This window comes from Scyliorhinus torazame, chromosome 11, assembly GCF_047496885.1.
Source record: "Scyliorhinus torazame isolate Kashiwa2021f chromosome 11, sScyTor2.1, whole genome shotgun sequence".
Classification (NCBI taxonomy): domain Eukaryota; kingdom Metazoa; phylum Chordata; class Chondrichthyes; order Carcharhiniformes; family Scyliorhinidae; genus Scyliorhinus; species Scyliorhinus torazame.
Window position 1 is genome coordinate 144916730 of NC_092717.1, and position 12940 is coordinate 144929669.

At 46.2% G+C, this 12940-nt stretch overlaps 1 protein-coding gene across 3 annotated transcripts in view; it reads left to right on the plus strand.

The window, feature by feature from the left end:
- kcnq3 (potassium voltage-gated channel, KQT-like subfamily, member 3) overlaps positions 1-12940 on the plus strand; it is a 609891-nt gene that overhangs the window by 430640 nt on the left and 166311 nt on the right. For all 3 annotated transcript variants that reach the window (XM_072467851.1, XM_072467853.1, XM_072467852.1), the window contains exon 6: positions 3535-3645. In XM_072467851.1, the coding sequence (XP_072323952.1) occupies positions 3535-3645 (111 nt within the window). The remainder of the gene's footprint in view (positions 1-3534; positions 3646-12940) is intronic.

Sequence of the window (12940 nt, forward strand, 5' to 3'; positions counted from 1 at the left end):
ATTATCTATCTAATAATTATTTACTAGCATGGAGACCTGCAGACTATTGTAACTGAAACATTATTGAGTTGAGATATGATGCAACACCCAGAATGGAGGAAAACACAGTTAAATATGATTCTCTCTCAGCTTTTTGATCAATGTTTTGAAACGTAAGTGATTTTAATCTTATAAAATTGACACTTCAAAAATAAAAATTTCCCAAGTAAGTTCTAGACTTATCTTTTATGTTATACAAAGATGTACAGGTTAGGTAGATTGGCCATGCTAATTGCCCCTTAGTATCAAAAAGGTTAGGTGGGGTTACTGGGTTATGGGGATAGGGCGTGGACCTAGATCTAGGGAGGGTACTCTTTCAAAGGGTCGGTGCAGACTCGATGGGCCAAATGGCCTCCTTCTGCACTGTAGGGATTCTATGATTCTAATTTTGCTTTAGAAAGGGGAAGTGGGATAATACCATAAACTATAGAATATTATATGATACAGAATAGTCAAACCGTTGGGTCCTCTTTAAATGTACAAATTAGTCTTCACTGATACCATTGGAAAAGATCGATGCATACAGCAGCCAGGACCAGAGGAAGTCAGCAAAACATATAGTTTGAAAATCTTCTTTGTGGGCCAGGAGGAATGGAAGAGCACGTCCTGGCCTTCTCCCTTTCACTGACTTGGATTACTCATGCTGAGCATTTTTCTCTTACCAGCCCATAGTCTGCTAATCAAAATCCTTCTGTGATTCTCTTAACTTTTTAAATTTATTCATGGGAAGTGCATGTCACGGGCAAGACCAGCCCGTCCATAACTACCTTTAATAAGTTGGAGGTGGGCCTCCTGCTTGAACTGTTGCAGCACATGTGGTTTTGGACACATACAATGCTGTTAGGGAGGGAGATGTTCATTACTACCTTGCTGACCAATAGGTCTGTCAATATTGACATTCTGATATTCTTTTAAAACCATGGAAACCTGTATCAGTCCATTTGTTAATTCCCAGAGCTGTAGAGCAAATGTTTTGTCTTCTCAATTCTCTTTTCCTGAGGGTAACCTTTCATCCCTGATACCATCTGACTGAATGTATGTTGTGCCTCTTCCTGTACTCCTATATTCTTCCTATAATTGGATGTTTTATACTGAACCCAAAAGTCCAACTGCAGCCTAACTAAAGCCTTGCCCAATACAGAATTTTCACTGTACTTATTTGTTCTATCGGGGAGAAGATGAGTGAATCTTCATGCAATTGCTGCAGAATTCTGCATCGTGCTAATAGTAGCAGATGAACCATAAGGGAGATAGATTAAGTGAGTGGACAAACTGTGGCAGATGAGTGTAGTTGAATGTTGGATGTGTGAGGCATTCGCTTAGGATCTAAGAAATATAGATAGTATATTTGTAAAAGGCAAGAAGCCAGGACTTGTAATAGAGCAGAGAGATTTAGGCAAGCAGGGACAAAGAGACACTAAATGCTAGTTACCAGGTACAATAGGTTAATTTAAAAGACAAATGGAATGTTAATGTAAAGGGGACTTGAATACAGAGGGGAGGAAGCTCGGCAACAATTGTATAAGCCTTGGTTAGATTACATCTTGAATATCAGGACTGGCAGGGTACACACTTCAAGAAGAATATATTGGCATTGGAGAGAGTGAAGTGCAGAATTGTCAGAATGAAATTAGTGCAAAAAAGAGTTAAATTATAAGGACAGGTTGCTCAGGCTAGGCTTGTATTCCATTGAGTATGGAAAATCAAGGAATAATCTAATTTAGGCTTTGAAGAGGATTAGTGGATTTGATATGGTAGATAAACAGAAGGGGTCCTGTGGTGCAGTGGTAGCATTCCTACATCTGAGCCAAAAGCTCTGGATTCCACTCTGAGTCTTGATGACCATGAAAAATATATCCTAGATATAGCCAAACAGCTTAATTATCAACCTGGAAATCCCACCAATACACCCTTAGCAGGTGGTAAGAGTGGGAGAGTGCTCTGGTCAGCCAGGATCTGCAGAATGTAGCAGCAAACCACAGTAGTACTTCAAGCATAACCAAGACAAACACATAGAAATCCATGGTCGCCAATGCTATCTTAGCTTCTGGTACCTGAAGAGAGAGAAAGAAACTACATAATGTAGTGTGGGTATCCAGATAAAAGTGGGCATAACCTTAAAAGTAGAGCTAGGCTGCTCTGAGATGATGCTAGGACGTACTTCTTCACAGAAAGGGTAGTGCAAATCTGGTATTCTCTTTCCCCAAAAACATGTTGAGTCTAGGTTCATTGAAAATTTCAAAATCAAGATTGATACATCTTTGTTAGGGGATATAAAGCAAAGGCAAGTAATTGGAACTGAGATACAAACCAGCCATGGTCTAATTGTACATTGGGACAGGTTTGAGGAGCTGAATGCTTAACTCCTGGTCGAGAGAAGTTAATCATTTTGGCGTTGATGTAAGATATCCCAATCCATGGGAGCAAGCATTTCTTCTGCTCAGCACCCACCAGCATTTTGTCAGCATGTCTGCTGACACTTTGTCATTATCCAGGAATCCTGCCAGCCATGGCCCTGTTTTGTCCAGTGGCTGCTACACCTGCTGACACTTGGTGAATGTTCCATTCTGTGCCTAAAGTACATTCAACAAAGATAAACTACAAATGTCCTTGGATCACTTACTCATTGGAGTTCATTCATAAACATTTGTAGAATCATACACCACAGAAGGATGTCATTTAGCCTAACATGCTTTGCTAGCATCTTTCAAAGTGCTGTCCAATTTAGTCCTACATGCCAACTTTATATTGATAACCCTGCAAATTAGTCCCCTTAGGACGTTCCTATGGAAACTAATTCCACTAGTCTCAGGGCATCTTAACAGTACTGTGTAAAAATGTTTCCCTCATTTCTCTTCTAATTCTTTGGCCAACTAATTTAAATTAATTTACACTTTCTACCAGGAATTTCTGGATGGTGATGAAGAATGGGAATCCTAGTGGATCTGGCTGTCCATAACCCATGGAGCCTGAAGCCAAGTGTAGCAGGCCGAGCATCACCTCACTGAGATTCAAGCCCAGCACAAAGCGATCTTTAGTCTGGAGTATTATTTGGTCTATGTGGCTCACTGAGCTGTAAGGAACTTATTCGCCCCATCTCTTTGTAAAGTAGCATGATAGCAACATTGAACCATTATCCTTTTGAGCTTGGTTAAAGGTGTCTATTGAAATAAGCTGACAAATGTTCCTGCAGTTCTCAGAGAATTGACATCTGTAGGTGGGACAGTTAAGGAAATTACTTGAATTGAACTTCACAGCAAGGATCCTTACCTGAGATTCTAATGAAACATTAATATGCCCAAAACATTAAGCCATCTCTTTTCATTGCAAGTGCGGTGAACCTTGCTATTCCCAGCATGTTCTGATTAAATCTCAGATTTCCAGTGTAGGCAGCTTTCCTTTCCATCCTAGCTGAGCATGCTGCGGGTAAGGAATTGCATTGCTGAGCAGGAAGAATCAGTATGTGGCTGTGTAACCTCTGTTTTCTTTGTACAGATTACACTGACTACAATTGGTTACGGTGACAAGACACCAAAGACGTGGGCAGGTCGCCTTTTAGCTGCAATGTTTGCTCTTGTAGGAGTTTCCTTTTTTGCTTTGCCAGCTGTAAGTATTACAATGCCTCGTTATTGCTGTCATTTCATGTTGAACTATGAAAAATAGACAAATGTGATTATGGACCCAATGGACCTCTCCCCAAATTCATTAGGAACAGGAGATTATTACATTGCTTCCATACAAGGGAAACATACATGAATGAGAAAGGGTACAGAGGGTAATAAGACTGATGTTGAGATAGACCATGAAGATTACAGTAGCTCAGTCTCTATTATCCAGCAGCACCAGAAAGTTTTTAAAAGGCAACTTCAGCAAGTATACAAATTATTATATGTAAAGATAGTTAGTTACCTCAAAGTATCAAGTAACAACAACAACTTGTATTTATAAAATGCCTTTAACATGATAAAATGAGGCAAGATGCTTGACGGGAACACTATAAAACAAAATCTGACACTGAACCACATGAGGAGGTACTCGGTCAGGTGGCTAATTGCTTGATTAATGAGATAGGTTTCAAGGTGAAGGAAGAAAGTGAGGTGGAAAGGCAAAGAGGTGTAGGGAGAGTATTATAGAGCTTAGGGCCCAGGCAACTGAAGCCAAAAGTGGAACAGTTAAAATTGGGAATGGTCAAGAGGCCAGAATTAGGTAAGCACAGATATCTCAATGTTGTGGGACTGGAGGTGATTAAAGAGATCGGGAGGGACAAGGCACTGGAGGGATTTAAAAACAAGGATCCAAATTTTTAAATCAAGATATTGTTTGACCAGGAGCCAATGTAAGGTCAGTGAGCAGAGGAAGAACATGTGCAGCTGAGTTTTGGATGACCTCAAGATTAAGGAAGGTTGAATATATGAGAGCAGTCAAAAGTACATTGCAATCATCAAACCTAGAGGTAACAAAGGCATGTATGAAGGTTTCAAGTGCAAACCAGCTGAGGCAGGGGCAAGGTTGGGCAATGTTAGGGAGTTGGGAAAAAATGGTCTTAGGAATATGTGGTCGGAAGCTCATCTCAGAGTCAAATAAGACACCAAGGTTGCAAAAGGGCTGTTTTAGATTCAAACAGTTGTCAGGGTGGAGAAAGGAGTTTCAAACAGGACTGAAAACAATGGCTTCAGGATTAATTGGAGAAAGTTTCTGTTCACCCCGCTCTGGAAATGGGAATAGCAGTCCATGAAACAGGACCATACATTTGAAATCAGGGTGAACTTTACTGGAAAGTTACTCTCAATGTTCAGAATAATCTGCCAAACAGATTAGGAGACAAATTATTGGTGAGTTCAAATACATTAGCATAACATATGAATTCAGTGTAGAAGTAATGAGAGCTTTGATGGGTCGAGTAGCCTTTTCTCATCATTGTTGTTTCGTCGTATTATATACATTATCTAAAATTGTATATATAGCTGTTTTCATATCTTGGCGACCTTTAATGCTTTTCATCGCCTCATCACTTTGAGCTGGTTGCAAATCTATTGATGTCCATTAAACCCATTAACTCTTCTCTGTGACAGACACCAGTATTCTTCACTCTTCATTCTTCATTGTCCTTCTCCGACCTGCTTTGCCTTATCCAGGATTGCTAATTTCCCATTGGATCAATGCCCAAAAAGTATATTTTTTCGAATGCAGATGGGTTGCTGCATATATCCCGCATTCCTGTTTTTATTCCAACCTTTCGGCATTTACACTTTTTTCTCTCGTTACATACAAATTTACAATATTGCCCTCCAGCGCCCTCATGCGGAGATACTGAGATTACAAACTGCTAATGCATTCAGAAGAGACGTGCAGGAGAAACCTGTGTAAGATTAAATGGGGAACCATTAATTGCAGAATAAACAAGAGAGTATTAATCAGAAGTCAGATATTAATTAAAACTTTATGCATTTTTATGTGCACTCCACCTGATAGAATATTTATAATATCCTATATTTTACAAGAATTGTCTGAGTCAGCACTGGGATTTAAATTAGAGTTAAATTATGAGGAAAGGTTTTATAAACTTGGGTTGTATTTGTAGAAGTGCTGGGTTCCAATGACTGGTGATCAAGGACCTTTCACAACAATAATGTATTAAGTACTGTGAGCAGCTCTTGCATACTTCCACTCTGCCCTCGCTCCGGGGAGAACTCCCGTGCTTCCGATTCATGATTCTTTGAGTAACCACTTCATCACATGACTACTCGGTCTACATCATCCCCATTTAAATAGGGAAAACCAGAGATGTAACAATGTGTGTGAACAGCAACTGTGAAAATCAGATTGAATAGGCTAACAACACATAACTATTTACATAGGGTGAATCACGGATTAGGCTGCTGCACCTGGTGCACACCCCCGTTTTGTTTAAAAGATGATGGCCGGTTGTGGACTAATTCAGCAGATAGTCCTGACGCCCTGCGCATGTGACTCTGCTAGTTGGCTGTGCTGGAAATGTTCGCAGGCTGTTGTCCTCGGTGTGGACGATCTGGGGCGTTCCTTCAGTGTACCCAGTGGCTGCAGACCTTACTCTGTAGGCCACTGCAGGGGCCTCCCATTTCCACGGTTGAAGGGGGTCTGTGTTGTAGGCAGATGGCTGGTGTACTGTGACATTTTCTGGTGCTGGTTTCGATTGATACCTGCAGTAGGTGACACCTGTTTCGTACATAGTGAGCACCATCTGAGACTGCTGTGTAACGGTTCAGCTGAAGGCATTGCCGTGTACCGTGCCAACTTCTTGCGACTGCGTATGGTCTAGATCCTCACCATTTGACAAGATGTTAGAAGGTTGAGTCTGTGGACATTTCCATCATATTACCTTCTCTGTCTTAATTGGCATTCTATGAGAGCACCGTTCACACACTGGTTTCGATATTGGGCTGCAAGAGAGCCTGTTTGAGTCTGTTGAAGACTGCTGTGCAGTGCTCCTGCCAATACCATTCCACATCTTGGTGGAGGAGCTGATGAAAAGGTTCACTGACCTCACTGTAACAAGGGATGAACGTAGAAAAATCATTTGTCATACCAGGAAGCGTTGTAAAGTGTGCTTATCCAGGGGGGTAGCCATCTGCCGTATAGCTGTTGTTTTGTCTGGATCTGGCTTCACGTCATCGGCTGTGAGTAAGAAACCCACATAGGGACTCTGATTGACCTTGAATCTGCTGTTAGCAGGGTTAAAATTCAGCTGTACCATTCTGAGTCTGTTGAGCACAGTAAGAAGTCTTACAACACCAGGTTAAAGTCCAACAGGTTTGTTTCAAACACTAGCTTTCGGAGCGCTGCTCCTTCCTCAGGTGAATGTAGGCCTCGGGAATGTAGATTCACCTGAGGAAGGAGCAGTGCTCCGAAAGCTAGTGTTTGAAACAAACCTGTTGGACTTTAACCTGGTGTTGTAAGACTTCTTACTCTGCTCACCCCAGTCCAACGCCGGCATCTCCACATCATGGCTACCATCGATTCTGTTGAGGACAAGGTGAAAATGTGGATCATGTTTTTGTGTAGTACGAGCCCGGACCAGGGTGCCATTGGCAGTGATTTTGTAGAGTTGTCCTGAAAAGAGATGCTCCAAGCACTGCTGAAAGACCTCACTGCCAGTGGAGATGTCATAGGGCCTATGAAGAAAATGGTATCTGCCGACTGGAGATGTAGTAAGAAGTCTTACAACACCAGATTAAAGCTTTGAATCACTAGTTTTCGGAGCACAGCTCCTTCCTCATTCACCTGAGATGTGAATGTGGTTAGTTTTGAGGATTCTTCATCCAGTGGGATTTGCCAGAACCCACCTTTCGCATCGATAATGCTGAATACTTTAGCATTGGGCATGTCTGCTATCACCTGTTCCACTATCTTCATAGGGTGATGAGGTCCGAGCAGTGTCTTTTTTAAGTGAACTGGGTCAATACATACCCTGAGCATGCCATCTTTCTTTACTGCGGCCACCATTGCTGAAACCTATTCAGTGGCCTCGTCTATAGGAGTTATGACACCTAGAGCAGTCATCTGATGCAGCTCATGGACTACTTTCTGCTTCATGGCTATTGGTAATCTTCTTGGAGCACAAACTGTTGGTGGTACTAAGTCATCTAGTTTCATGTGGTATACAACTGGCTCACCAATAATGTCGCAGTTGAAGGTCTTTGTGCCCTCTCATTTCTGGGACCTGGTGTTGCAGAGCATGTACCTCTAGACCAAGGTGGATGAAAATGGTTGTCCGCCATAGGCCATAAAGTCCAACCGGGTGTTGGGGGATCTGGTGCTACATATGGGTCTAGTTCCCACAGCACTTGCCCAGGAAATATGTTGCACTTTACTCCGGTGTCAATCTTTATCTTTAGTTTTGTGTTGCTGCAAACAATGTTCAGGGCGGTGCCGATCTCACTATTCTCTGTGACGGTGTCGACACTCTCACAGTAAATTGTTGCTGGGGGCTCAGTGGGTTGGTTGCTCTGATTGAGCTCCAGTTTGTTTATCTTGCTCATCCTTTGAACCATGAAGGAATGACCGGCTGCAATGTGCCTAATGGCAAAGGAAGGCAGCATTTTGCAAAATGGTTTCATTTGCCACATTTATTGCAGCGTTTACCAAACCCTGAACATACTTTTCTCTGTCATGATATTCAGGTAAACATCATGGTGCAAACATACATACATACTGATGGACAGATCAACGGACCAATCAACACACACACAACACCACAGCCAATCACAGGCAAGAGTATACACACTACAAAACAGGGAACACGACACTTCCCGCTGATTCCAGCAGGAGACAGCTCAGGGCACAGAGCTCACAGCAAGCCACTCAGACATCCACCATGTGCTGAGTGCCACTACAAGATAGTGTTAGGAATAGGTCCACAGATTCAAGGGTTATGATCGAACATCTGTAACCGGTTTACCACTGTAAATATATGTTAGTAATAAAACTGAGTTGTACCATTCGCAACCGTGTTGGGTCGTGTGCAGCAGAGCACCCAATACATCATAGTACAAGGATTGGAACCCGGTAACTGTGGGACCTACCTACGAATCCTCAGGAATCCGCCATCCTGCGCCATGGACACCGTCAGCACGCCGCAGCCGCTACAAGTCGCTGGAAACCTCGGTGTCAATTGGAAGCTGTTCAAACAGCGCTTCCAGCACTTCCTGGAAGCCAACGAAAAGGAGAGCGCTTCAGACACCAGAAAGATCGCCATCCTCCTCTCCACGGCAGGTCAACATGCCATCCGTGTCTACAACTCCCTGGTGTTCGCGGAAGGTGAGGACAAGACCAAGTACAAGACAGTCCTTCTCAAACTCGACCAACACTTCAGCGCGAGGCCAACGAGAGTTCCGAGAGGTATCTCTTCCAGCAGCGCCTGCAGGGTAAGGATGAGCCCTTTCAATCTTTCCTTACAAACCTCCGTATCCTTGCGCAGTCCTGCGGTTACGACACCACCTCCAATTCAATGATTCGGGACCAGATTGTTTTTGGGGTCACCTCGGGCACCCTACGCCAGCAGCTCCTCAAAATAAAAGGCCTCACCCTAGCCTCCGCAATCGAAGCCTGTGTCCTGCATGAAAATGCAACCAGCCGCTACTCCCAATTTCAGGCGGCCGAATCGGCGCGGCAGGGGTCCTACGCGGCCGGATCGGCGCGGCAGGGGTCCTACGCGGCCGGATCGGCGCGGCAGGGGTCCTACGCGGCCGGATCGGCAAGGCAGGCATCTTATGAGGCCGAACGGGTCCAGGCGATCTAGTTCCTCCGGGCCCGCGGCTCGGACGAGGGTGGCCATTATGCGCGCTTTCCGAGGCCTCCCGCGTTTGTGCACGCCAGAAAAGGCGTCGACAGAGAGGGACGTGATGCGCAAGCGCGCTCGACACAAGACCGAACTGCGCATGCGCGGTGGCGCAATGAACGCCATGACGTCACGACGTGCGGCAACTGCGGAGCCACACATTTAAAGCGGCAATGTCCGGCAAGAAACCGACAATGCCTCCGCTGTGGCAAGATGGGCCACTACACTGCCTGCTGTCGAGCAGCTCAACCTGCCAATGTTCCCTAATTCCGACAACCTCGCAGGGACGTGCGGACCATTCAGCCTCCTTACTACGAGTCATGGCCAGACGATATCCAGACCAGTGACACAGACGACCGGGACGCCTTCCGTGTTGCGGTCATTGATGGGAACAGGATGTTTCCAGCCAGGACCCACCAGCCGTTGCAAGTGAACACTGTCAATCTGGGTGATGAATGGTGTGCCACCCTAACGGTCAACCGATCACCGTTAACATTCCGTCTAGACACTGGCGCCTCCGCCAACCTCATAGCATGGTCAGCCTTCTACGCCATGAAGGTCAGACCACCAATTCGGCCATCCCGTTGCAAGATGGTTGACTACAATGGGAACGTTATCCCGGCTATGGGATCCTGCCAGCTCCAGGTGACACACAACACACACACACGGCTACACTCTCATTCAAAATAGTCGGATCATCAAAGGACTCCCTGCTAGGCGCACAGGCATGCAAGGTTCTCCACCTCGTGCAGCGGGTCCACGCTCTGTCTCCAGACGGCACATCTGACTTCCCGGATGCAGAATTTATGGCACAGCTTCAATCGCTCCTCGCCCACAACCAGGAGGCATTGAGGGCATGGGCACACTGCCCTACACCTACAGAATACCATTCAAATTGGATGCCACCCCGGTCATTCACGCACCTCGCAGGGTCCCAGCGCCACTCAAAGACCGCCTCAAGCAGCAGCTGCAGGATCTCCAGGACCAAGGGGTGCTATCCCGGGTCACGGAGCCCACGCCATGGGTCAGCTCCATGGTGTGTGTTAAGAAGCCCTCCGGCGAGCTCCGGATCTGCATTGATCCAAAAGACCTCAACAACAACATAATGAGGGAATACTACCCCATACCCAAACCGGAAGAGATCACGAGCGAAATGGCCCGGGCTAAAATCTTTACAAAACTGGATGCCTCGAAGGGTTTTTGGCAGATCCAACTGGATCAGTCCAGCCGAAAGCTGTGCACCTTTAACACCCCTTTCGGCAGGTTCTGTTATAACAGAATGCCATTTGGCATCATCTCGGCATCCGAGGTCTTTCACAGGATCATGGAGCAGATGATGGAACGCATTGAAGGGGTGCGCATCTACGTGGACGACATCAGCATCTGGCCCACCACACCACTGGAGCACATCAATCGTCTCCAGTGCGTCTTTGCGCGCATACGGGAAAACGGCCTGCGCCTCAACCGAGCCAAGTGTTCTTTCGGCCAAACCGAGCTGAAGTTTATGGGGGACCACATTTCCCGGTCAGGGGTCCGTCCGGATGCATGACCCTTCGCCTCCAGCGCATCCTACTCAAACTTAGGATGTATGACTTCCAACTGCTCATTGGACCAGACATCCACCATGTGCTGAGTGCCACTCCAAGATAGTGTTAGGAATAGGTCCACAGATTCAAGGGTTATGATCGAACCTCAGTAACCAGTTTACCACTGTAAATAAATGTTTGCAATAAAGCTGAGTTGTACCATTCGCAACCGTGTTGGTTCGTCTGTGTAGCAGAGCACCCAACACATCATTCTCTTCTGAGGGTGATGGCCACCATAGTTGAGGTAGGGCATGCGTTATACCATGAAAACTTCTGTTCCCCGCCTGCACTCCTTGCTGCTTTTTTCAGACTGTCCATTTAACATGCAGATGCTGATGGTTGTTTACAATGTAAAATCTTTCTCTTGAAGTAGCTATGGACCCCACAGACTATGCGATTCCTGACAACTCATTGGATGGTGCCAAATGCACACTTTTTTTGCTAAATCTTTAAGGTTGCTGTATATGACTGTATTGATCTTCTTCAAAAGCCTACCAAGTATGATCTTCTTCAGTGGCAAGCGAATGTTCTCAATCTTTTTAACAGTGTCTTGGGGTCCTTTTCCTCCGCTTCCTTTTGGAAGTCAAAAGATTCAAACTTTTCAATGGCCTCGGGGCCCTCTAAGTTTAAGTTTAATAAAATGTATGCTTGTACCTTTTTGGATTTGTCCAATAACCTGGCACCGTAGTAGATGTGCCATTCTTTTTCAAACTTGGCCCAGTTGTCCAAAATATTTTTATGGACCATGAGCGGGTCGATGTGGCGAAGTCCCTGTGCCATTCTGCCAACTCCTGACACCATGGACGGGATTCGCCGAGCCCGCGCCGGGCTGGAGAATCGCCGGTGACACGCGAAATTCCCGCCACGCCGCTCCGACATTGGGAAGATATTCTCCGGCGACTGGAGAATCGGTGCCAATCGCCCCCGGGCAGTCGACGCGGCGCCGGTCAAGGACCGTTGAAAGAGGCCGCACGGCGATTCTCCGCGGTCGACCGGCCAAATTTCCGCCCCGTTCCGCCGAGTCCCGCCGACAGGGTTCCAGCCTGGTACACCCGGCGGGAGCTCGGACCCGCAGCCGTGGTTGCCGTCCTGGTGGGGGGGACGGAGGGATCAGACTCCCGGGGGGGCCTCCACGACGTCCAGGCCCGCGATCGGGGGCAACCGATCGGCCGGCGCCCGTAATCTGGAGGGGATCTACCTTCCTCCACACCGGACCGCTGTAGGGCTCCACTTTGTTGCGCGGTGCAAGCGCGGAAACGGCCACCACGTGCATGCGCCGCCGTGGAAACAGCCACTGTGCGCATGCACGGGCCCGCGCCGACAGTGCAGGGCCGCGTATCGGCGCCGGAGCTGCCTGGAGCACTCTGGCGCCATGCTGGCCCCCCTGAAGGCCGCTGAATCATTGGGCCAGGAGCCCCGTTGATGCCGGCGTGGAACACTCCGGTGTTTACGCCGGCGTCAACACTTAGCCGGGATTTCGGAGAATCCCGGCCCATGTAGAAGTGTTAGATTCCAATGATTGATGACCAAGGACTTTTAACAACAACAGTTTATTAAGTACTCTGAGCAACTCTTGCGTGCTTCCACACTTTTAGCGCTCCAGGGAGAACACCCGCACTTAAGTAGTAGCATCATCCCAGGGCATCACATGACCGCTCTGTCTGCAGTATTCCTTTGCGTTTAGAAGACAGAGGGATGATCTAATTGAAAATATTGCAAATTATGAAAGGATTTAATAGGGCAGTTACAGGAAGAAGGCATTACAAACTCTGAGCTAAGCAATTCGGGAAACACTTGTTCATATAAAGGGGAATGGAAACCTGAAATATTCTGCCCCTTAAAATTGTGGATTCTGTGTTAATTGATGTTTTTAAGATATATATCAAGGGATTTTTGTTAAGTAGAGGTAATGGGGATATGGAGCAAAGGTGGGTGAATGGAATTGAGATACAGATCAGTCATGATGTATTTGAAAGGCGGAACAGGATAGGTTCATAGG